This window comes from Emys orbicularis, chromosome 11 (assembly GCF_028017835.1).
Source record: "Emys orbicularis isolate rEmyOrb1 chromosome 11, rEmyOrb1.hap1, whole genome shotgun sequence".
NCBI classification, from domain to species: Eukaryota; Metazoa; Chordata; order Testudines; family Emydidae; genus Emys; species Emys orbicularis.
In genome coordinates this window covers 15,674,544-15,701,902 of record NC_088693.1, presented here as the reverse complement: position 1 = coordinate 15,701,902, position 27,359 = coordinate 15,674,544, and the positions used below count along the sequence as shown (strand labels likewise).

General features: G+C 40.4%; 1 protein-coding gene across 1 annotated transcript in view; it reads left to right on the top strand.

Moving 5' to 3' along the window:
* DPP10 (dipeptidyl peptidase like 10) overlaps positions 1 to 27,359 on the top strand; it is a 440,672-nt gene that overhangs the window by 218,778 nt on the left and 194,535 nt on the right. Inside the window, exon 5 of the mRNA XM_065412943.1 lies at positions 14,539 to 14,613. Coding sequence (XP_065269015.1) covers positions 14,539 to 14,613 — 75 coding nt within the window. The remainder of the gene's footprint in view (positions 1 to 14,538; positions 14,614 to 27,359) is intronic.

Genomic DNA, 27,359 nt, shown 5'->3' with positions numbered 1-27,359 from the left:
TCATAAAATAGGGGGGAAATATTAAAACATTGAGAAGTTTTCCGTGGGTGGTTTTTGGTCAAAATTTGAAATTTAAAAAAATCAAAATTTGAAAAATTAAACCATATAGTTGGTTGAAAAATGTGGACAATTTTGAAAAAAAAAAACCTCAGTGTTTTTTTCCATTTTGTTGACATTACTATAGATTCAAGTAGCTCTCTTAATTAAATAAAGAAAAAGTATATATTTCTCATTTCCACTAACCTCTCTCTACTTACCTGTTGCTCTGAACTTAGACTGTGTGCTCTCTGGATTTCTTGTAAAATGCCTTGCAAGTGGCAGGGTGCTCCTTTAATAATAATTATTCTTAGGATACTTTTTGATATTTAGCTTAAGTTTCCCTTTGTTCTATTTCATCCCATTATGCCCAGTGATACTACCTGTAATCCTCACTTCATCAAGCCATGCGGTACATATTTCATCCTTTTCAATTCTTCCTTACAAATCTGTCCCTACAGCCCTTTGATCTTTTATGTTGCTGGTTTCTGAATTTACTTCAGTTTTTGGGGACGAAGGTGCCCAGGACTGAATTCAAGACTCATTGTCAACAGAGCCACATGGCAAGGGATTATCTCCTTCCTGGTCTGTGTTGTGATGCCTTTGCTGATGCAGCCCAAAGTTACCTTGGCTTTGTTTGCTCCCTGTATTTCATTGTAATGTAACCTCCTTTCTCCCCCACCTCAGGAGCATTCTCTGTTTCAGGGGCACCAGGCCCCAGCCAGCTGCCTCCTCTAAACACTTCAACTAGTGGTAGGAGAACAGGAGCTCTTGGGAATGAACCAATCTCCAGAAGCAAAGGACTCCCTTAGCCACTGCAGGGGGGCGGGGTCTGCATTTTCTGTTGGTATAGGCCTACAGAAAATGTGATACCCTTCTGGACTGAGCAGGAGACAGAGGGGAGGGAATTGTCTGAGGGGTGTGTCTGTGAGACCCAGTGTCTCCTGAGTCTATTTCTGGAATGGTGCACCTTATATACTATCTATGCCTCAAGGCTCAATCCGACACTGAGAACGGCTGGCATTACCAATTATAAATGTCTCTTTTTGTCCACTTGAGTAAAATTGCTCCTTTTCCATATGGAAAAACACCATATTTTACAACAAATTGATGTGGACAGCAGCCAAACACTGCAAATGCCCCCTCTTTTCAGAGGGTTGCTCTTTTCTGGGTTTGCATGAGACGGGACCAGTTCAACCTCAGATCACCCAGACTGAGTTCAAGGCACAAGACACACACTCTTAATTAGAAGTTGGCAACTGATCAAAGATGCCTAATACCCAACCAACAGTCCAGCAGGCCTATATATGGAACAGAGGCAAAGAATAGAGAGATGATGTGTCTGTTTTCCACAAGAAGCTCATTTGAATGCAGTATGTGAGCATAGTAAAAAGTTGAAAGCACAAATGAGGTAGATTCTACCCACAGTCACATATAAGTGGAATGAAAAAACTGTATGTGGCGCAGAAGCCTAAACATGACTTGTAGGTATAATAATAAAAGGGAATTTTGCTGTACCTGACAGCTTTCTGTCTGTGATGAATACACAGCAAACAGTCCTAACATGGGGTCATAATGAAACAGAGGCAGGTTGCAGAATTGAAATTCAAAATACTCCCACTTCTCTAAGCTCTACCCTCAAAAATGCTCCCGCTTCTCCACACTGCTAGATGTACTCTTCCAAGGCTAAACTCCTGAATCACTAATCATAATTCCTCTCTCACTGTCATATCTGCATAATCATTAGTGCATAAATAGAAATGGTGCTGGTTTAACACCCTGCAGAGCTGTCTTGTGCTCATCAAAAACACGGGCACACCATAACACAGGCACTGGCAATGCAAGTTTCCACACATGGTCCCATCCTAGAGAAGCCACTTTTCAGTATGAAACATTCCTCCACTTTTCATTCTCTCTCTCTCTTTTTCTGTCCAAATAGCCAATAAGGGGGGTGAGTTTTTCTTAGTGAGGTTGATAATTGCCTATTAGAAATCAGACTGCAATAATAAACTTCTTTCAGGGACACAACCAAAGAGGTAGTCATGGCTCTTGGTTGCTCTCTAAATTGGCTATATTTGAACCAGAATCTTATAAGTGAATATCATCTTACTTTATTACTAATCCCTTGATGCATGCAGGCCCCTAGTGTGTAGCTCAGAGGTTCTTGCTTTACTCCTTGGAGATTGCCATTTTGTGAAGAGTAAGTTTTCTTTTATCCTACTTAGTGTCACTTTCTGTCTAAAATGCAGAGGCAAAGCCTTCTGAAAAGCCTTTGAAAGACATTCACTGTGTTCCCTCTCCATGTATATCTGCTAGCAAAACTCACTCAGCACAAAAAGGCAGACCCTGGGCTCATTAGTAAGTTCTGTGTTACGTGCATTATAGAAAAGTTTTTTTTTTCCCCTTAAGAAAAATACCACTTTAGTTTTTAATCAAGGTGTAATGGTGCTGGAATTTATTAAGAAGTTCTGGTGTTTTCTTCTTTTAAAGTCTCTATTTCTCCTCCAAAGAGAATGTCTTTTAAAAGTTTCTATAGAAAACAGCAGGGTTTTTTCTCAGTCTCCTATGGATTTATTCAAAGACTGTCTTAAAAATTACTAGGTGGTCCTGTGGCACCTTTAAGACTAACAGAAGTATTGGGAGCATAAGCTTTCGTGGGTAAGAACCTCACTTCTTCAGATGCAAGTAATGGAAATCTCCAGAGGCAGGTATAAATCAGTATGGAGATAACGAGGTTAGTTCAGTCAGGGAGGGTGAGGTGCTCTGCTAGCAGTTGAGGTGTGAACACCAAGGGAGGAGAAACTGCTTCTGTAGTTGGATAGCCATTCACAGTCTTTGTTTAATCCTGATCTGATGGTGTCAAATTTGCAAATGAACTGGAGCTCAGCAGTTTCTCTTTGGAGTCTGGTCCTGAAGTTTTTTTGCTGTAAGATGGCTACCTTTACATCTGCTATTGTGTGGCCAGGGAGGTTGAAGTGTTCTCCTACAGGTTTTTGTATATTGCCATTCCTGATATCTGACTTGTGTCCATTTATCCTCTTGCGTAGTGACTGTCCAGTTTGGCCAATGTACATAGCAGAGGGGCATTGCTGGCACATGATGGCATATATAACATTGGTGGACGTGCAGGTGAATGAGCCGGTGATGTTGTAGCTGATCTGGTTAGGTCCTGTGATGGTGTTGCTGGTGTAGATATGTGGGCAGAGTTGGCATCGAGGTTTGTTGCATGGGTTGGTTCCTGAGTTAGAGTTGTTATGGTGCGGTGCGTGGTTGCTGGTGAGAATATGCTTAAGGTTGGCGGGTTGTCTGTGGGCGAGGACTGGCCTGCCTCCCAAGGTCTGTGAAAGTGAGAGATCATTGTCCAGGATGTGTTGTAGATCACTGATGATGCGTTGGAGAGGTTTAAACTGAGGACTGTAGGTGATGGCCAGTGGAGTTCTGTTGGTTTCTTTTTTGGGCCTGTCTTGTAGCAGGAGGCTTCTGGGTACACGTCTGGCTCTGTTAATTTGTTTCTTTATTTCCTTGTGTGGGTATCTTAGTTTTGAGAATGCTTGGTGAAGATCTTGTAGGTGTTGGTCTCTGTCTGAGGGGTTGGAGCAGATGCGATTGTACCTCAGTGCTTGGCTGTAGATGATGGATCGTGTGGTGTGTCCAGGGTGGAAGCTGGAGGCATGAAGCATATTCTCACCAACCTTAAGCATATTCTCACCAGCAACCACGCACCGCACCATAACAACTCTAACTCAGTAACCAACCCATGCAACAAACCTCGATGCCAACTCTGCCCACATATCTACACCAGCAACACCATCACAGGTGTAGGTTATTGATTAGATGCATTTTCTGAACTATATCATTCAACTTCATGAACCTGTTAGAATTAACCAGTGAATAGTGTGCCATCTCTACCTGGCCAATAAACAGTTAATACTCTAAACCAGTGATATGCAAATGTTAACAGCTGGAAGCTAAGCAACTTCAATAGTCCATGGAGCCAAAGAGACTAGAAACTAATCAACACTAAACAACATGGCATCTTGAATTTATATTGTGATGCTGTATCAATGTGTGATGGCAATACATTCTCTATTATTTAGCTAATGTTCCTGTCACCCTGGAATGTAAGCTCCTGCTCACCAATTTAGCAGTCAGCAGCAAATTTTTATTCTTATTACACACTATAATTCCAAAATGATTTTGGAGTCATACCACATTTTTGTCTAAATAAGGTTGCCATTTTTCTGACATGCTTTTTTTTCTCCTTTTTTAACAGACTCTTTTTACTGTCATTTCTTTTAAAACTTTGTCAATAAATGGATTAACTGTTAGTAACCCAATCATAAACGCAATTTCAGAGATGGCTGCATGAAGGAACAAGAAAGGGGGTCTGCATGCTTGCTTGAGCTCATGAAATGCATGCAGATGGTCTCTCATCTTTCTCCCATCCCTCACCATACTACCAGCATGGCCGCCCTCACCTAGATTATATAAACCCCAAACAAAAAACAATACAGGAAATTGCAAATATGAAAAAAGTATAGGGATCCAGTGACCCATAATCCACTTCCCAATTCATAGCCACTGAAAACAACCAATGTCAACATTTCCCTTCCTTCCACTGCCACCCCCCCAAAAAGACCACTAAAAATTAGTAACTGAAAATATGGCAAATGTATTAATTCTCAAAAACTGCTAGGATCCATCTACCACATGTGCGATGATTAAGGATGTGGGAAGAAGTTAGAAACATAAATAAAATAGGGGCTGTTGCTTTAAGACCTACCAGTTCCTGGCCCATTCACTTTGGTGCTACCCAGTCTCCATCCACATGTTAGCTGATTGTGCATATCTTGTGACTGCAGTGGAAAGTCTTAACCTTGAAGGATGACAGCAACAGAAAGGCGGGGGGTGGGGGGGGGGAGTAATTTATGCATCACTATTCACAAATGCAGTATTGTTAAGATAAATCAATCCTGCTCTTTGTGACCAGAGGCAGGATTCAACAGCAGGAAGGCCATCAAAGCACTTGTGTTCCAGATAGGAAACTAGGTGCATCCTAATAAATTTGTTAGTCTCTAAGGTGCCACAAGTACTCCTGTTCTTTTTAGGTGCATCCTGTGCAGAGTGTGAAGGGGATAATAGAGAGAAAGGAGAGTGTTTTAACTCTCTCTAACCTCAGGAGAGACCTGCAGACCATGAATTTTCACCTTCCATTGCTAAGAGGACAGAGCATGGAGTTATGAGAATCTCTGCAAGGAAAAAAAAACATGGCTCACAAATAACGCTAAGGAACTATCTATATTTATACAAGGAAATGCCTTGTGCTTATTATTGTAATACAAATAGAGTAATGATATTCTTATTTGAACATCACACATTAATCACAGAAGCACAGAGATGAGTGGTCCTAGGTCACAGAGTGAGGCAGTAGCAACGTGGGGTACCACCAGGAGTCTAGACTCTGTCTTTTGCTGTAGCCACTAAATCGAACAGCTTAGCTCAAACAGCATCAGATCACCTCAGCAGAAAAGCATCTGGGTGGGAGGAGACATTCTCTTACTTCCTTTATTGCTGGCATGGCATTTCTTTTTTCTCTTCCCACTCCTTGTAACATTCTGGCTGTAGAGGAGCAGGGCAAATGGAAGGAGGAGTGATTCATTTCCCCTCAACACTTCTGCGTAAAAGAAAGAGTTACTTTCTCCTCCTTTTGCTGATCTCTCCACACTCCACTAACTGTATGCATATTATCATATATGCAGCAGAAGCCGTAGGATCAATTTCTGGCAGCATAGTTGGAAGGAAGGAAATGGGTTTAACTGGACAAGGGAGCCCTTTGCGCAGCCAGTTTAGTTCTGGAGTTATCCCTGCTATGAAAACTTGCCTTTCTGAGTCACATTTAAGCTGCTGGAGTGTTGATTGGATGTGCAAGCTCTGAAAGTCACATAGAAGTACCTTGTGCCATGTATTCAAAGTCTTGTGGGTGATGGGTTTGAACTCCAGACCCTAATAACAAAGGTCATTAGTTGGTAAGAAGACTTATCCACTGATCTACATCAGAAAGGTCTATATTGCTGAGAAATGTCATGTTGCTTTTGGTGCATTTTTAACTTGCAAATTTGTGCTCATGAGATGGGTATGGAAAAAAGTGAGTCATTCCAAAGTGGTGCTTACTATCCAGCAAGCATTCAAGAGAATGCCACATCAAATTAATGCAGTCCCTCTACTTTCCTTGCCCTTTAGAGGACTAATCTTAGAAATATAGAATAAAATAATTTGGATTTATGCAGTTGCCTCATCATGCATATTTAATTATCCCAAAATTATGTTCTAGTTTGATCCCCTCACATAGTTAGGGGACCCTGTTAAAAATATTAATCTCATGCGCTTATGTTTACCCTTGCACTTCAAAAATCCACCTTCCCCATGGCCCTGGTTCCCCTGCCTTTTCAAGAAAGCTTAATGTCAGGCTTAAGAGCCTCTGTCCCGGGTCTCATCCAGTTAATCTGTTTAAACTGCACAACTTTCCAGGGGCTTCCCATTTGATGTACCCCAGAGTGTATTGTGCTTCTAGTATGATATTACTGTGGGCCATCTTTTGCACGTGGATTGATAGAGAGGGATTTGCTGCCTGCTAATTAGATGCATGGTGTCAGATGGGTGAGCAGAGCAGAAGTAGTTTTGGCTCATGAATCACGATTAGGCTCTGTGGCAACCCAGCTGTAGAAGCCCTGCAGAGGCCTTGCAGCCAAAAGCACAGAATTAGAATTTGAGTCTGAATGGAGCTTTTGGCAGTGAATATTTTTGTGATATTTCACATAGAATTGTTCACAGTAAGCTTTCTTTTATTGTCACCTTCCTCTCTCTTGACTTGAAACTCAATACAGCATCATAGTGTAATTATAGTTCTTTGTTGATTATCGTAGCTTTAATTGCAAAAGCAGCTTACATGGTTCCGTTTTATTTAAGAGCTTTCCACAAAAGATTAATAAGAATGAATAATAGTAAATGCTTTAAACTACACTTTATACCACATAAATATTACTCACTTTTGCAACATGGGGTGTTTTAATGACACTTACATGTTGTGAATATGTTATGAACATTAGAACATCACCCACATATGCACTTCTAAATGTTAAATAACCTCTACAGCTAATTTATTTTATATTATGGTTTATTAGTGCCGTGCAACAATGCACATAGATATGCGGAAATCTGAGAGAATGATTGATAAATAAAATTGTAAGGATCCCTTGGTAAAAGTTCAAGAACATCTGCAACAGTTTTTGTAACTCATCAGAGTGGTCAATATCCACAAATTTGTTCAAAATATGTTTGTAAATAAGGGGGAGGCTTTTTAAAGCACAAAGGAAAGGCACTTAACTGCCCTTTGTATCTTTTTGAAAATCCGTCCCTAATTATACACAATGCTGCAAGTCCCTTCACAGTCTCTACTTGCAGACTACACTATGCCTGGCCCATCCCCACAGAGTGATTTAGCATGCTCCACCCCAGGCTCCAGTGCTGAGCTTGACTTTCCCTGCAATTGGCCCTCTTGGCTGCTGGGTGATTCTGTGGCACTAGGTATCAAGAACCGAGAGCAGAAAGACCTTCTCCTGTGCTCTCAATGCTGTCCCCAATCCCACTGCAGGTGCCCAGGCAGGAGGAAACATCCTGAGTGGAATGCAAAGGGTGTTGAAGAACTGTGGAGTGGGGAAGAGGAACAAGAATCAGGGCAGTGCAGGGATAGCCCAGGAGTCACATGTGAAGGGGGTCAGGGACAGGAGCTGGTGGGGGAGAATTATGAACATGAGGGCCAGAAAGAGATAAGAGCAGAAGTGCACAGGGTCAGGAGAAGGGCAGAAGATAATGCTGGGGACAGGGTGGGCAAGGACAGAGCTGGGGGGGGGGGAGAATAGGGACAGGAACACAGAAATGATTGGGGTGGGGATTGGATAGGAGTAGAGTGGGCCAGCAACAGGTTGTGTGGCAAACAGGGTTTATGACAACTAGACAACATTCCCCTCCAGAACCTGGAATTGAACTCAGGATTCCTGAGTCTCAGTAGCCCTCTGCTGTCAGCAAACAGCCATGAAACCCCTTGGCAAAGTGCTTGTTTCATTTCCCTCTAGTAGCTCGCCTGCAGAGAGGGAAATAGCTTTTTACTACCAGTCACTACAGTGACTTCTGCCACTTTATTAGCTCAAGTGGCAGAAGTCTGTGAAGTGCAGTGGTCCCCAACCTTTTTGTGGCCAGTAGCACATTCATGTTTTCAGAAGAGCGTGGCGGGCGCCAACAATTTTTCAAGGCTTATTTTGTATTTGTACACTAAATAATAAAAAAAAATCATATTTAATATTACATAATATATGAATCCAGAGAGAAGCCGCGAGGACAGAGAACACTGGCGCCCGCAGCCCTGGAGTACTCTGTCCCCAGCAGGCGCGGGGCCCCAGCTTCTCTCCCCTGCTGGGCACTAGGCGGGCCCCGCGCCTGCCGGGAACAGAGAACACCGCGCCCGCAGCCTGAGTTCTCTGTCCCCATCAGGCACAGGGCCGCGGCTTCTCTCCCCTGCTGGGCACTAGCCGGGCGCACATAAATGCCCCCGCGGGTGCCATGGCGCCCGCGGGCACTGCGTTGGGGACCACTGATGTAGTGGATCTAAAGTTCCCAATGCCTATTTCAGGTCAATATGGAAACACATGATGCATTTTGATTTTTCAGTTTGCTTTTTAAAAATGTAGGACAGTGTATATAAACAATAGCATGTAATAGTGCAGTTATAGGCTGTGTAATAATGCATACACACAAGGGGAACACATTAAGGTTGCACAGGCAACCTTAACACAGGCATTTCCTAACTTCTGAATGCTTGACTTTACAACCTGAATTCCCTGTTTAGTGTGATTTTTGTATATAATTTATCGTATACTGTAGAATACATAAAAATCTCAGGCCAGACCCAATAACAGGAGAATCCACTCAAGTTTGGATTTTGCCTACTCTATCGATCAGTCTATGCACCTGACTTCATCTGTCTCTTTAATTTCATGCACCTGCCATTGTTTTTCTTGTTCCATTGACCTGGCATGTTGCTAGTCTCTTCTGTCTAGGGCTTTTTTGTGTGTGTGTCTTTTTTTAGCTTTCTAGGGGGGCTGTTATTTTTTTATTTCCAGTTCTGTATCTCTCTTGGCTATATTTCTTTTTGCTGTAAAGCCCTCTCTGCTATCAGGATCCATTTCTCTCTCTTCTTGGGCCTTCCTTAATTACTTCCTACCATACTTATATGCCCCTTATTACTGTAGTAGCTCAGTGCCTTACAGTCTTTAATGTATTTATTTTCATAATGCTGCTGGGAGATAGGGAAGTCATATTATCCCATTTTACAGAATGGGAACTGAGGCACAAAGGTTAATTGACTTGCTCAGTCGCACAGAAACAGAACAAACAGAACTAGTTTCCCAAGTCCTGGCCTCGTGTCCTAACCACTGGACCATCCTTCTCCAATTACCCTGCATTTTCTGACTGCTACCAGACTTTCTTCTTAAGCCTTCTCTGTCTACTGCTACACTGCCTTTTCTGCAGCTAGGCCCTGTCCACTAATTGCTCCATATCCTAATCATCACAATGGTCCTGAATCCTTTCTCAGTCCACCTTTACACTGGTACAAAACTCTGTGTACCAAACTTCTGATTTACAGAAATGAAAGGGGGCCTGATGCTCACTGTTCCCATAGTTGCCACTGCCGCTTCAGGAAACTATTTTGAAACTTAGTGCCATGTTAATGCTATCCACGTAATCCTTACCCTTTGATTACTGCTCTGCATTGCCACTTGGCCAATGACCATCTGATAAGGTGACCTGAACAGGTCAAGGAACATCAACAGCATAGTCCCTCAGCTAATATTGTGAAGACACAAATTACTGTGTGAAGTGCTAAGTATTATTTTTTACGGTCTATTTTAGAGGAGCAGTCTTGAAATGGCTTTATTCTTGGTAGGGTTAAAAGCACTAAAGTCCCAGGTTAATACAATGCTTAATGAAAACCAAACAAAACAGAAAATCCCTCCCCCAGAAAGGTAGAGAACATGCTGGCTAGAAACAGATGTGCAGATGTGGTTGCCCCATCTAAAAAATATATATATTGGAATTGGAAAAGGTTCAGAAAAGGGCAACAAAAATTATTAGGGGTATGGAACGGCTTCCATATGCGGAGAGATTAATAAGACTGTGACTTTTCAGCTTGGAAAAGAGATGACAAAGGGGGGATATGATAGAGGTCTATAAAATCATGACTGGTGTGGAGAAAGTAAATAAAGAAGTGTTATTTACTCCTCATAACACACAAACTAGGGGCCACCAAATGAAATTAATAGGCAGCAGGTTTAAAAAAAGCAAAAGGAAGTATGTGGAATTCTTTGCCAGAGGATGTTGTGAAGGCCAAGACTATAACAGGGTTCCCAAAAAGAACTAGATAAGTTAATGGAGGATATGTCCGTCAATGGCTATTAGCCAGGTACGGATGGTGTCCCTAGCCTCTGTCTTCCAGAAGCTGGGAATGAGTGACAGGGGATGGATCACTTGATGATTACTTGTTCTGTTCATTCCCATTGGGGCACCTGGCATTGGCCTCTGTCAGAAGACAGGATACTGGGCTGGATTGACCTTTGGTCTGACCCAGTATGACCGTTCTTATGTAAACAATAACCCTTCCCTCCAAAAAAAAAAAAAAACCACAATAAAACCTGTATTTCTCTTCTGAGGATCTCATTTCAAAACACTTTTAAAGTTATGTAGAGACTGGAAGCAGCATCCGTTATCAGTTATAATCAGGCCCAGTGTGCACTGAACTGTCGTAAGTTCGACACCAGCTGACATCCTCTCACCCATAAGGGAGTCAGACGTCTGTCATGTGGGCAAGGAAGAACCCGGAAGAAGAGCATGTGGAACACCTACTCTCTCTGCCTTTCTTTCACTATGATGGTCCTACAGACTCTGAGCCTGGCATATTTTTCCTATTTGGCATGAATAGAAGTACAGGTGCTAACTTGTTTTTTTCCTAGAAAGCTGTTTTCTGTGAATATAATGGTGAAAATTAACACTGGCTACATTTCTTATTTTATTGCCAAACTTACCGTTTGATGCCCCCCCAAAAAACGAGGCTGAGATTTTCACAAAAGCCTTAGGAAGTTAGGCACCCAAACACTAGTGAAATTCAAATGGGCACCTCACTAACTCCCTTAGGCTCATTTGAAAATCTCAATCTCGATAAATACATTCATTGCATTTTTAAATTGAATTTTGGAAAGTGTTAGCATGCATGCATTGCCAAGCTTATTTAGTATGTTTTCTGCTGGCCTAATATTAATTTTCCTGCTTGTGGAACGTATAAAAATATTCCATATTTTCAACTTCTGTTAGCAAGAATAATCCCATTATACCAGAAGGAGGGAAATAATCTGCCAAAACCACTAGCTGTAATTAGGAGACTGTGACTTACTTACACTCCACTTATACATGTGACACTCCCAGAACCATACAAAACAGTGCAGGTGAGTGCAAGGTGAACCAGGACATCTTCAGCATGTCTCACACAATTATAAATCCCTAGATACTTGAGATGATCTTTTAATGGAAAATAAGAAACTAGCTCATACTGGCTTTGCCTAAAAGTGCCAACCTTCTGCAGCTGAGCTGCCCAGGTGTTTACTCTGAGTGCGTCATTAGTGTTGTAGTGGCATAATCACTGACGGAAGATTCTCACTAAATGCAGGAAACCTCACTTGCTTGAAAATGATTTTGGAAAACTTCCCAGGTTATATATTGCAGAAGACTGAGTTAGTGTGGCAATAATTAATACTTTGCCAGAATGAAGTAGAACTTCACATCTAAAAATGTTCTTAGTGCTTTGCCAAATAAGTGAAATGTTCATATACATGATCTGTCTTGACTGCATCAGTCAGTCAGTCAATCAAGGTTAGGTTGGGGGGACAGGAATCTCTTGTTTTGAACAAGCAAAAAAATGATTTTAAACCCACAATCCTTTTCCTTTCTTTTTCTCTGGTGGCTGTTTTTTGTATTTCTTTTTTCCTCCGGCCACTTGTAGAAGTGCTGTGCTCAATATTAAAATAATACATTTACTATGGGTGTTTTGTTTCAAATCCTAAGTTTTCCCAGTGATTTCTTTTGTAAGGTTGGTTCTATTAGTTTTGAAAGGGCTAAAATTCTGCCTTCAGAGTCAAACATGCAATTTCCTCTGAATTTAGCGAGAGATGTACATACACTTATCTGAGGGCATTAGCTAGCCTGAATGTGGTGTTTAGCAAGGCCCAGTTTAGACACCCTTGCATACCCCAAGTTAGTCAGCTCAGGCATTTGTGTACATGTGCACAGGCCCTTTGAGAATAGCAGCATCCACAAAAAACCTTTTTATTGTGGGTATACCCAATTCTGGGCTACTATTCCCACCCCCAGTTATGCTGCTTCTATTCTTTTCATCTTGCCAATATCTTCACTGCCTGGTTTTTGACCCTTTCTTTCTGTAGATAGCAAATATTTCCAAATTAAGGTAAAATATTTTTCTTCAGTGGTACTATTTCTTCTGGCACACTGATCCTCTTTCTACATCAAATGCATTAAATTTTTTCTGACATCAGCATTACCCCTTGATTAAATTACAATACTCAATTCAATTGGGTGTCATGTAGACTTAACCATATATAAAGCAATATTAGTTTTATAATGCTGCTTTCTGTTTCACTTTACTTTCCACCAGGGATTTTTCTTCTTGTTTTCTTTGAATTTCCTGTAAAATAAAAGACATTTCCTCTTAGTGAAGGTTGTTCTACAAAATGTTTATGCTCATAAAGATAAAGGAGAAGCAACTAGCGAGACAAAGCTCTATTGCTTAAATATGCTTATCCATTTTTTTCTGTACATTATTATGATGGGTTGGGTCACAGAAACGCCTTTGGGACTGCCACCTGATGTGCTGTGAGCCCATTTTCCCTGCCAGCTTGGGACTCCAGTACCTTGCCTTGTTTGAGCCAGACATGCTTGCCTGCTGCAAACACAGATTCAAGTCTGAACCACGTCCCGCACAAGCTGTAGGCTTAATTGAAAGCAGCGTAAGAAGTGCTCCGGTCTTCAACACTCAGATACCCAGCTCCCAATGGGGTCCAAACCCCAAATAAATCCGTTTTACCCTGTATAAAGCTTATATAGGGTAAACTCATAAATTGTTCACCCTCTGTAACACTGATAGAGAGATATGCACATTAATTAATACATACTCTGGGTTCATTAATAAGTAAAAAGTGATTTTATTAAATTAAAAAGTAGGATTTAAGTGGTTCTAAGTAATAACAGACAGAACAAAGTAAATTACCAAGCAAAATAAAATAAAGCACGCAAGTCTAAGCCTAATACAGTAAAAACTAAATGCAGGTAAATCTCACCCTCAGAGATGTTCCAATAAGCCTCTTTTACAGACTATACTTCCTCCTAGTCTGGGTCCAGCAATCACTCACATCCCTGTAGTTACTGTCCTTTGTTCCAGTTTCTTTCAGGCATCGCCTTGGGGTGGAGAGGCTATCTTTTGTGCCAGCTGAAGACAAAATGGAGGGGCTTCCAGGGGCTTAAATAGACTTTCTCTTGTGGGTGGAAACCCCTCTCTCTCCCTGTGTAGAATCCAGCTACAAAATGGAGTTTTGGAGTCACATGGGCAAGTCACATGCCCATGCATGACAGTTTTCTACAGGAATTCCCAGGAAAGCTCAGATGTGGATTGGCGTCTATCAAGGTTCTTTGTTCGCCAAGTCTCCCAATTGCTTGAGTAACCCCTTCACACTATGTTGAAGGGGTTATGACACACTATGACCACATCTGCCTTAGGTGCGTTCTACAGCAAACACTTTAAATACAAACATAGAGCCAACACTCATAACTTCAGATATAAAAATGATACATGCATACGAATAAAATGAATACATGCAGAAGGACATAACCTTTGCAAAGATATGTTACATGGCATATCTAGAATAAAACATATTCTAGTTATGTCATATTTACACTCATAAGCATATTTCTATAAAGCATTATGGGGTGCAATGTCACAATTATCTTTAAGCTTAAGCAATGAGGCATCTCTTTCATAATTGTCTATGAAGTATATATCAGCAGAAGCTTAGTCTTTCCTCTACTGTGCTGATTATAGTTGCCCTCCTTCAAACAATTAATGTTGAGCATAGTGTTGCTATCATGACCAAGTCTCAGAGTTTTTTTTAATTTGTTGATAGTGTAGCAGCCAAATTAATCTGTTGTAGTCTAATAATGTCAATGAAATTACACTGAGAATTAATATAGCCCTTCTGATGCACAAATAATTCAGTTGTTTGTAATAGGAACTATCTTGCAGTTGTAAAGCTCTTAAGTGAATGTCAGAATCTTTGGGAAAAAATGACCTTACATGTGTTAATTACCCATATTACTACCTGTTTTTAGGTAACTTTCAAAGCATCAAGATACTCAGTTTCACCAGATTTAAGATTTGTTCTTCTTGCATATGATGTCAAACAGGTAAGCAAACTACTCATACATTCAGTTTTCTCCTTAATTGACACTTTAAATGTTTTATCATTTCTGATTTACCTTATGATTGCATTCCCATTATTCACAAGACGTTGATAGACAGATATATTAAATCACTATTCAAATAAACCTTTTTTTCTTCTTTTTTATGTGTTGGGACAATAAAATTCCACATAGGTGAAACATTTTGCTTCCCTTAATTTCAGAAATCAATATTCAGAAATAGGAGCATATTGATTTTATTACTTATTTTTGATAAGCTTCATGTTGGTAACTCACCTTAGACTACTTGTGTTTAGTATGCTGAATTTCTTGGGATAAAATATATTCATTTCCAGGTTAGAATAAAAGCCTGGCAGGTGCACTGGTAACATTCCTTTATTGTTCTCTAGACCTTTAACCTTAATGATTATGTCTGCAACCTGGAAATATGTTGACAGCTAATAGAACATGCTAGAGTGGTGTGATGTAAAGGAAAAAAAGTAACTTCTTAAAGACTGTTATTTATTTGAGTCTCATTTAAAGTCCGTTGAAGTAAATGGGAGTTTTTCCAGTTCTTTCTTTCTTTCTTTCTTTCTTTCTTTCTTTCTTTCTTTCTTTCTTTCTTTCTTTCTTTCTTTCTTTCTTTCTTTCTTTCTTTCTTTCTTTCTTTCTTTCTTTCTTCACCAAGTTACAAGGAAGCAGTTATTACTAACTTATATATGTTTCTTATATGGAGAAATAGGGAATAATAGCAATGCTATATTACCCTGTGTTATGGGGAGAACTTAAGGGGTAACACTTGTCCTTGGTGCTACTCCACTGATGTCTACATACACTAAGGGCTGATTCAGTGAGCCGCTAAGAGCCCTCAAATCCCTTTGAATTCACCACTTTACAGAAGGATCCCTTTGAATTCACCACTTTACAGAAGGACCCTCTCTCTGTTTGTCATTACTGCTTTGTCTACAGCACTGTACTTCATTTTAAAGTTCAATTATCAGCAGATATTTAGAGGCAGAGAATGGTAGGTAGCCATTGTCTGGGTACACCGCAAGGACAGGAGACACTTGTTATGGATTTTAATCAGGTTGCAACTTTATTATATAGATGTCTGAGACTACCCGGAGATAAAGTGTACAGTGCAGGCAAATCTATGCTTATTCAAATCAATTCTCCAGGGCTTTCATCAGCCCCCCTTTGTTTCCATTCAGGTCCCCCAGCCGACCCATGGCTTGGACCTTACCATCCACCACCCTCGTAAGAGGGTTAAGGTGGGCTATGAGAACGGGGGGAGGGGGGGAGGGAGGGCTCCCTGACGTACCAATCAGAGAAGTCCCCAACCCCCTCCCCCATTTTGTTCCTTTATCCAGTACTTTTTTTTAAAGTCCTTTACCAGGCCATTTATCTGGTCACTGGCTGCCTTCCCAATGGTGTACCTGCACTGGATATCCACCAAACCTTACAAAATACATTGAGACATATGGCCTACAATCTTTTCTTCTCACCAGAAAAGGTCCTCCCTCACAACCACTGTGGGGAAGGCGAAAAATACTCACTCCACTGAAGCCAATTCTGGTGGTGCAGAAAAAAATCCTTCCCAGCCCCCCTTTAAAAGGAGGGACGAGTGTAACGCCCACAGCAGGTCCTAACCCAGCCTGCCATTTGCCTCCACTTGGGGAAGGAGGGTGGGTGCTGGCTTCCTCGCTGTGTGGAACAAAGAGACTTGCCCCACCCAGGTTTCGTACCTTTATGCCCTTCAGACCTCACATTCCTGGGTGGAGGGAATCATTGCTGCAAAGCTGAGCACCGAGCATCTTTTTTACAGCAGTTTCTGACCTCCTTCCTCCTCTTCCCCGCCCCCCCCCCCCAAAGCGGAGCTCTCCTTCCCAGGTAAGCCCCAGACAAACTCTGCCCCACCTTAGTTGTGGTGCAGTCATTCCCTGTGCTAAAGCAGTTGAGCATGAAAACAAGTGATGAGCAGAGTTTGCAAATACTTCCTAGCTTATTTGATTTTGGTGGCTTTTTCTGTTCATTAATTTGTTCGGACAGATCATGATTTTCTTTTTAAATTAATTTTTGCAAAAATGTCTAGCCCTTACTTGGACAAAAGTCACATGGCCTGTTTCTGTTCCTTGAAATAGGCTTGTGACTCTCAAAATCTGAATTCCCATGCAAATTCTAGTGATTACGTTTTTCCATTATTTGCCTAAAACCTATTTTCTTGAAAATTCACACAAGTAAAATCATTTAGTAAAAAAGTTACAGAAAACAGCACAGAGGTGAAAACACAAGCAACACCATGTTAACCACATCAAACGAATATGCACAGTAATCATCCAGCTATCGGTCCTGATCCAAAGCCGTTGAAGTCAGCCACCTAACTTCACTGGGCTTTCAGATATCCTGCGTCCAAGTTCACTGCTCTATCCACTAGGCTAGGCACTCGTCCACTGTAAATTAGCATAACTCCACTGAAGTCAAGAAAGCTACACCAATCAACCCCAACTGAAGATCTGTCCCATGGGTATATGTGGTCACCTTAAAACCGTATAAATCACTAAAACTGTTGCATGACATAATTTTATGCTATTATGGTGCATATGAGGTAAAATGTGTGTTTTCTCATCTCACGTCCTTGGTTCATTTAGAAAACTAGTCCTGCCTAATCTACTTAATTTATTTAAAACATTGATTTTGTTTTTGATGTTGTCATACTTCAACAGCTTCTCCTCTGTTTTTTCTACATTATTTGCTTCATATTATTCCCTCTCTCACTTCCACTGTTAGGAGAGTGGGGTTTGATTCTGCGTACAAGAAGCCCAGGCAGCCAGTGCTAGGGGAACCCTGCAAAGATGCACAGGAAGCTAGTGGCATCTATCCAGGAGTGCCAGCTCTATTTGTTTTGCCTGGCCCCCTGCCACTATAGCTCTGACAGTAACCTGCCCCTGGAATTCCCCTTTAAGGGGGATCAGTTGTGAAGAGATGATGTCATAAAGGGTTAGAAGACATTATGTTCGTTCTCCCCCCAGCCCTTCCCTTGCAACCCTTTTCCAAACAGAGATCCCCAGACCTACCCCAGGACTGTCCCAAGGAAATCCATGTGTTGGTAACAGTCTTTGGATTTGCCCTCATGTAATTAATTATAATTTCATAGATTTAAAATGATAGACTTAAAAATAGAAAATAAAGTATAATGCATATTCAGTTATTTTAATGAGAGCAAAATCAGGCCAGATTCTTCCTTTAGTTGATGCCATCAAAAATGTATACTGTTATCATACAGAAGTATTTCCTTCTGGTAATGGAAGTTACCACTTTGTAGAGTAAATGTACAATTTTCAGTGGCACTCATTATTGGGAACCACAACTGGACTGTTTTAAACATTTAGAGCCAGAGCCTTAGCTGGTATAAATCAGTATAGCTCTGTTGACTACACTACCTGAGAATCTGACTCTTATTTTCCCTTACTCATTGTGCATTATCAGCCATCTAACTGAATTGTAACCCTTTTGACTGGATTTAAGCGATTCATAAATATTTGGGTAATAGGTTTTTCTTTAATGAGAGTAATAGTTTACATATGTTTATCTGTGTTCCATTGTGACATAGTAATACAGCTGGTGCAGATTTATAAATCAACAGAGTTTTGTAAAGAAGCTAGTATAATTCAGCTGAATAGATTGAAGTAAAGTAGAAACAAATGTTTGTTCAAGACATTTGTCATGAAATTGTATTTAGAAACAAGGTTATTTTGATGTTTGGATTAAAAATAAATGTTGAGTTAAATTAAATAGTTGAATATTTATTTTTACCATAGTCAGCATTTTCTCTAATCTATTTTATGCTTGGAATGGCAAACTTTAATTAAATTTGCAGTTATTTCAGCACAATTAAGATTGTCCTTTATGCATAACGGGACATAAATCTGCATGAAAATAAGCCATCTTTGAATACAAAAGTAATAATTGAATGAATCATTTAAATCATGCCTAATCAAAGGAACAAAGGAATCTAACTGTGCCACAGCAGCTGGTTTAGCGTTGCTTTCTAAACTTGGTATGCGGCAAAATAACAGCTTTTATCGCGTGCAAAATAGTTGTGTTATGAAATAATCTTTACATTATGGCATATTGATTTCTGTACACACGTTTGTCTCCTCCTTTATGACAGCACACTACACAATGTGGCTTGACGTTAAGTAAAAGTGAGAGGTACAGTCACCTTAGGGATTAGTTGTAACAATAGTGAGGGTGGGAGCTGTGGAAGTGGTGGGGGTGGTTTCAGTGTCTTCACTACTGTGTAGCTTCACATATTTCCAGTTCTCTCTCCTGTTCTCCGCAATTCTGTGACTTTGCCAAAACTCATGTGGATCAGCTGAGTGCAGCTCAGACTTCCATTACTGTTGCTCATGCTATTTGACGAACATCCCTGAAAAAAGTTCTTGCTTTACCAAGTAGCTAACCAACAGGTGAGAACTAAGGTGAGGAATGAAAGTGGCCTATATTTTCAGGGGATGTGAAAAACATGGCAGTAGTTAGACCATTGCCCTGTGCCGTCCGTGCATTTATTGTATACAGAATGAGACGGATTGGGAATGGTAAATCTTTGATATTCTTGTAAGGTTATCATTTTCAGCCAAGGTCTGGAGTGGGTGATGTGACGTTAAGGATGGGTGGAGGCTACATTAGGAAGCCAGTGAGGAGTGTGAGAGAAGCAATTCCCTCAATGTTGCTTTTAATAAGTGACATGACTGAAATCTGTCATTTCAACTCTTCTTTTTTTAACTCCAGTACATGTTGATAGTAACAGCTGCCAAAAAGGTAGGTAAAGTTCTGCTTACAAAAAAGGAAAACTGCATATGCTTATTCCACCTTCCCTTCTGCACTGGCCTTAAAGGATGGCACATTAGTTCGCAAGCATGCCCTGAGCACTAAGGAGCTCAGGAAGTTTCTCCAAGGTATCTTCATTCCTCCCCAGAGCAGGGTTACCTCATAAGGATTTGATCCAAAGTCCATTGAAGTGAATGTGAGACTTTCCAAATACTTCACTAGGCTTTGGATTGGATCCTAATGCATGACCTCACCACTGCCTCACGAGAACTCAGCTTGACATTGAAGAGTGAGCTCGTGAATTGGAGCAAATTCCCTTCTCCTTTCCTCACCACTTCTCTCTCCTTATATCTCCCTTTTCCTTTGTTTTGACTTTGTGATCCCTTTCTTCTGATCCCTTTTTGTCTGCCACATGCCCTCTCTCTCCTTCAAATGCTTTCTTAATGCCAACTTATTTTAGGAACATTTCCTATCATCTTTTCTTTACCACTAATCATCTACAACTTGCCTTTCTTGAAGTAAGTTACATTTGCCCATTTTAGTTCCTGATTCACAAAAGCACTTATGGTATGAACTTAGATGCCTCCCCATTCAGGAATCTATGGAACGTAAGTGTGTGCTTGCCTAGATTGGGTCATTAGACTGTAAGCCAGTCTGACTAGGGAATGTGTGTAAAACAATACTAGCTTATAGCACTGTAAATGGTGGATGGATGTGCGTGACGTCTCCAGATGCTGCTGCTGATAGAGTGCTACATCACTGACCCACCATCTAATTCATTGTTTGTTCTGTCGGAAGCCATACACCAGAAGAAGTGATTTTTAATAAAAAACCAGTTAGGGTAAGTGCAGGATGAAGGAGAATGCAAGCCTGTGCAGAAAGAAGGGGAGGAAGCTGAGTCATGACACTAACTGTTTTTTGAATTGATCGTTCTATGTGAATGAACAATATTTCAAAACACTTTTTGAAAAGTTCTAGTTTAATGCACCAAACAAAGTAATGACTCAAGCACAGCAAGATAGTTGAAGAGAAATCAGCAGAGATTGAAGTTGCTTATCCGCTGTGCGGGGATGCTTATCACCACTCCACTGTTATTATATGTATTTTTACAGAATAATAACAGAGCTGACCACAATCTACAAAGAACTGAGGGTAAATTGAGAGAAGTGGCACACTCATCGAGCTTTTTCAGTTTGCCTATGATATTAGCTTTTAGAGTGCACTGCAAAAGATCTACAAGAGCTTATTTGCAGATTAGAAGAATCCAGGAGAAAAAATGCATTAAAGCCTTAAATTATGGTTATCTGTTATGCATTATGAGATAATCTTCCTACCAATTATTTGGCAGTTAAATGTTCAGTTATGTCAGTAATCTTATCTTCTTGGTCTGTGAAATTAATTATGGTAATTGTTCTGCTGAAATTGAAAGAGAGGAAAATCAGTTTGCTGATTGTTTTCTCGATCTAGAGATTATTCAGAGTTAGAATAAACAACGTGAAATATCACAATGATACAGGTGTTTCCAACAAAATGATGCCGCACTGTTATGGAAGTCTGACTATGGAGTATTATTTCCCAGGAAGCACTAGCTGTAGGTTGGTGATGTTATCATTTAACAAAGCCACCCCCTGAATTCACCTGCACACCACTCATTTTTGGAGTACTGCATATGAAATAAAGAACTGTCTTTAAAAATGCTGCCCACCTGCCTCAAAGGGCAGAGCAACTTGCTGGGGCCAGTGGTGAAATGGGACAGTCTCAGCAGGAAGGGAAGGAGACACTCATTCTGGCACACTAGGTAGCTCCTTCCCTGGGAGTCTCTGGCCATGGGGGAGGCATGCTGATTGGCCAGAATTCCCTAGCTCCCAGAATTTAACTTGGTGCAGAGGCCATGTGGAGCCTCTTTCAACTCCATTCCAGCAGCACGACTCTTCCTCCCTCCCCCCTGAACTAGGAACAGGAATCTGGTCTGACAGATGCTGTGGGTCTAGCTGATCGCCTGTTTGGGGGTCAGGATGGAATTGTTTCTACCATGGGCCAATTGGCAGAGAACCAGGGAGGGTTTTTTTTTGCCTTCCTCACTGCGCCTTCAAGCCACAGTGACTTAAGTAGGGATGCGCTTAGTACCTTACTGAGGTACTTGGGTTGACTTGTTTATTTGTTGCAACTTGTGGCCAGTTTCAAGTGTGGTAAAAAGAATAAAATGAATGGTTATCTGAGAGAAAAGGCCTGGGATTTTGGTGATGGGCCTTGAACTCACAGGTGAGACCTTGTGGCCCTCATGGCCTGAGGTCCCCACCCTTCTGCACCCTCTGCCCCTCTCCCGGGGGAAGGATGTTAGGACTCAGAGAGAGCTGAGCCCCGCCGGTAGGCTGAGGAGAGCCTATCCTGAGTGACAGGTTATATGGTAAGGAGCCCTGTACCCCCCGCACTGGAACCAATGAAATGCTGGTAATGGAGAGTATGGGTGATGGGTGGGTAGCAACCCCTGCCCCGGGTGAAAGTTTAATAAAAGTTGTAGCCTGCCACTTAATTCCATGCATGTCTGTCTCATTTTGCCCCTGTGTCCACATCAAAGGCAGGCTTCTTCAGATTTGTATGTTACTCACACATAAGAATGGCCATACTGGGTCAGACTAAAGGTCCATCTAGCCCAGTATCCTGTCTTCCAACAGTGACCAATACCAGGTGCCCCAGAGTGAATGAACAGAACAGATAATCATCAAGTGATCCATCCCCTGTTGCCCATTCCCAACTTCTGGAAAACAGAGGCTAGGCACACCATCCCTGCCCATCCTGGCTAATAGCCATTGATGGACCTATCCTCCATGAACTTATCTAGTTCTTTTTTAAACCCTGTTATAGTCCTGGCCTTCACAACATCCTCTGACAAGAAGTTCCACAGGTTGATTGTGCATTGTGTGAACAAATACTTCCTTTTGTTTGTTTTAAACCTGCTGCCTATTAATTTCATTTGGTGGCCCCTAGTTCTTGTGTTATGAGAAGGAATAAATAACACTTCCTTATTTACTTTCTCCACACAAGTCATGATTTTAGAGACCTCTATCATATCTCCCCTTAGTCGCCTCTTTTCCAAGCTGAAAAGTTCCAGTCTTACTAATCTTTCCTCATATGGCAGCCATTCCATACCCCAATCATTTTTGTTGCCCTTTTGTGAACCTTTTCCAATTCCAATATATCTTTTTTGAGATGGGGCAACCATATCTGCACGCAGTATTCAAGATGTGGGCATACCATGGATTTATATACAGGCAATATGATAATTTCCGTCTTATTATCTAATCCCTCTCTTAATGATTCCCAACATTCTGTTAGCTTTTTGAACTGCCACTGCACATTGAGTGGATGTTTTCAGAGAACTATCCACAATGATGCCAAGATCTCTTTCTTGAGTGGTAACAGCTAATTTAGACCCCATCATTGTATATGTATAGTTGGGATTATGTTTTCCTATGTGCATTACTTTGCATTTATCAACATTGAATTTCATCTGCCATTTTGTTGCCCAGTCACCCAGTTTTGAGAGATCTTTTTGTAGCTCTTTGCAGTCTACCTGGGACTTAACTATCTTGAGTACTTTTCTATCCTCTGCAAATTTTGCCACCTCACTGTTTACCCCTTTTTCCAGGTCATTTATGAATATGTTGACTAGGACTGGTACCAGTCAGGGCCGGCTCCAGCATTTCTGCCGCCCCAAGCAAAAAAAAAAAAAAGCCGCGATCGCGATCGGCGTCGGCAATTGGAAAAAAAAAAAAAAGGCCGCGATCGGCGGCGGCAGTTCAGCGGCAGGTCCTTCACTCCCAGAGGGAGTGAGAGACCTGCCGCCCCCAAATTGCCGCACGTGCCGCCCCTCTCCCTTGGCCGCCCCAAGCACCTGCTTGTTAAGCTAGTGCCTGGAGCCGGCCCTGGTCCCAGTACAGACCCCTGGGGGACACCACTATTTACCTCTCTCCCTTCTGAAAACTGACCATTTATTCCTACCCTTTGTTTCCTATCTTTTAACCAGTTACCAATCCATGAGATAACCTTCCCTCTTATCCCATGACTGCTTACTTTGCTTAAGAGCCTTTGATAAGGGACCTTGTCAAAGGCTTTCTGAAAATCTAAATACACTATATCCACTGGATCCCCCTTGTCTACGTGTTTGTGATACCCTCAAAGAATTCTAGTAGATTGGTGAGGCATGATTTCCCTTTACAAACACCATGTTGACTATTCCCCAACAAATTATGTTCATCTATGTGTCTGACAATTTTGTTCTTTACTATAGTTTTAACCAGTTTGCCGGTACTGAAGTCAGGCTTACTGGCCTTTAATTGCTGGGGTCACCTCTGAAGCCCTTTTTAAAAATTGGCATCACATTAGCTATCGTCCAGTCATTTGGTACAGAAGCTAATTTAAATGATAGGTTACAGACTACAGTTAGTAGTCCTGCAATTTCACGTTTGAGTTCCTTCAGAACTCTTGGGTGAATACCTGGTCCTGGTCTTGGTGACTTATTACTGTTTAGTTTATCAATTTGTTCCAAAACCTCCTCTAATGACACCTCAATCTGGGACAGTTCCTGAGATTTGTCACCTAAAAAGAATGTTTGGGAATCTCCCTCACATCCTCAGACATGAAGACCGATGCAAAGAATTCATTTAGTTTCTCCGCAATGGCCTTATCGTCCTTGAGAGCTCCTTTAGCATCTTGATTGTCCAGTGGCCTCACTGGTTGTTTAGCAGGCTTTCTGCTTCTGATGTACTTAAAAAAAATTTTGCGATTACTTTTTGAGTCTTTGGCTAGCTGTACTTCAAATTCTTTTTTGACCTTCGTAATTATATTTTTTCACTTCATTTGCAAGAATTTATGCTCCTTTCTATTTTCCTCACTAGGATTTAACTTCCACTTTTTAAAGGATGCCTTTTTGCCTCTCACTGTTTCTTTTACTTTGTTGTTTAGCCAGGGTGGCTCTTTTTTGGTTCTCTTACTATGTTTTTTAATTTGGGGTATACATTTAAGTTGAGCCTCTATTATGGTGTCTTTAAAAAGTTTCCATGCAGCTTGCAGGGATTTTACTTTTGGTGCTGTATCTTTTAATTTCTGTTTAACTAACTTCCTCATTTTTGTATAGTCCCCCTTTCTGAAATTAAAGCTACTGTGTTGTTTTCCCCGTCACATGTGTTTGTGGACTTTCAGATAGTGATGATGTATTTTTACTTGGCATGGATCCAGAACAAAACCCTGGGTGCAGATGCTCATGATCATTGTGAGGTTTGACTTTAACCCGAGATCCAGATTTTACCATTTGTCCCTATTTCTATCTCAACCTCCCAAAAAGATCAGAAACCCACTGAATTTTCAGGGTTATCAGAATCAATCTAGACAGGAATTTTATTCCTCATGTGCAGTCATAGCTAACGAAAATAAAATTTCCAAAAAATGAGGAAGTTCGTTTCTGGCTTCACTTCGAGATTCTCCAGTTGTTATTTAGCTAATAAGTACTGCAACAATGTGTATATGAAAGGCTAGATTTTCAGCTGGTCATTGCGATTAAACGGGCTACCCCCTTTTACCCCAGTTGAGGATCTGGCCTTTAAACACTCTTCTTGTATTTTAAATCAAAGTTCTAACTGTGTAGAAGGGATTTCATAAATAATAATAGCAATATTGAAGGTGACTGTGGTATACTGCTTATTTATTATGTATATTTGATTTGTATTAGTTTTGTAGCACCATAGAAGTGCATGACATTTTACAGACATATAAAAACATGAGGTATCTACCTGAGGAGATTTCCAATCCTGCAAACATTTAATATCAGTGTGTAATACTTGCTGCCATGAATTCTCATTGACTCTAATGGGACTAGTTGCATTAGTCAGCATGCCCAGTATTAAGTGTTTCCAGAATTGGACCTTAATTAGATAATGCAAAGAATAATGAAAAACAGGCCTTGTTGAGTAGGAGACAGGAAACAATATGAAGGTTGAGACAATTATAAACAATGGAAAGGGAATATTGTTTATGTTGAGAGCATATTGGGAACATACTGTGGTTTACTATGGGTCCAATTCTTACTCTACCCATGGTGAGTAGTACCTTATTATAAAATTATTTTTAGGGATCCTATATATATATATATATAGATATCTATCTATCTATATATATATATAGGATCCCTATATACCCACAATGATCCAGCAATGTATTTTCTTCATTGGACAAAGTACTACATTATTCTAGGTGTTTCTGAGATCGAAATGTTTAATCTTGAACTTGCAAACATCGGAGGGCTTTGTCATATACCCCAGAAGACACTGATTCTTTTAACTGTTAAATGGATTGTGCTTCTCCATTAACTTTAGAGTGTTGTATATGAAAAGGTTAATATCCTTTTTCCATAGCTTTTTAACAGACAGCCAACTACAGTAAATTGAGTTAATGGAGTTGCACTGGATTTACACCACTGAGAATACACTTTGCCCACAATCATTGAAACTAACCAGAATGGAAATTGCTTCTGCTGTCAAAATATTGTAATAATAATTTGGTATGTTATATAATAAGGTGTTTTTTTTCATTCCTGGATTTACACCACTGAGAATACACTTTGACCACAATCATTGAAACTAACCAGAATGGAAATTGCTTCTGCTGTCAAAATATTGTAATAATAATTTGGTATGTTATATAATAAGGTGTTTTTTTTCTTTCCGATTTAGAATTGGCACAAACGGAATTTAAGAGATTAGAATTAATGTTTTACATCTTGTCTTACAAAATTGTATTGGAAGTGAAACTCATGATTAATATGCTTTGCTGCTGTTCACTAAAAGTGAATTCTAGGGCATTTATCTTTTTAAAAATATATATGTATTGACAGAACAAGTATTTCCTTTCACTAGTGTTGACAGTCAGACTAAGTCTGAATAGTATTATCTGAAGAATAATCGTTAATGTCTGACTGAAATTCCAAGGTCCAACCGATAATCTTAATACATTACTCAACATTGGTGTGTTCAGCATCCTACATCAAGGTTTTTTTGTTTTTTTTAAATTCACTGTTGGTACTCTGGAGTATTCGTTGGATAAGGCTATTCTCATTTACTATAATGATGAATTCCATTAGAGTAGAGGAAACTGCTAGGAAAGTCATTCTGTAATTATAAGCCATAATGTGGCATATTGTAGAAACAACCAGTGACATAAACTCTAGTGTATATGGACGCCTTTTGCGTATTGGCATTTTTTTTTCCATTTAAAATTGTGACTTCTATATTTTTTGTTATTATATACTGTGATTTCCCCACCCACGCAGTTTTATTTTACTATGACAAACAAGTCATCCTAGTCATCAGCCTAGAAGTGTTAAATAAAACTATGAAACAAGAACAGAGATGGGGAGGAAGGAATAAGAGGCTCTACTAATAGCAACACAGAAAATGTAGGTGGAGAGTCAGGGGAGGATAAAGAAAAAGAAGAGATGGTCTCACTCAAACATGAGTGTTGTCAGCAGAGATTACTTCTCTTATTCTGCAGTGATGTCTACAGATTTCACACGTACATGAGTGGAGCCACGAAAGTGGCAAAATTTGGCATGCATGTGCTTATACCATACAAATAACATCCATTTTTAAAGGGTTTTAGACCATTTCAGTTAAAATCAGTTTGCATTCAGGACAAATTAATATTAAAAGCAAGTTTGATTTGGGGCCACATTGCATACTACATGCTTCTGCTGAGTTACACACTATTTCTCAAATACTCTCATTGACTTCAGTGGACTTTTGGAGGTGTAAGGGTCTACTCAACATGAGTAAAGGTTGCAAACCCTAGCCCCTTGTGAGTAGTTGCATCTAGCAGGGAAGTATTTATTTAAATATTGTAGTTGGCTGCTAAGACATTTTATTATAACA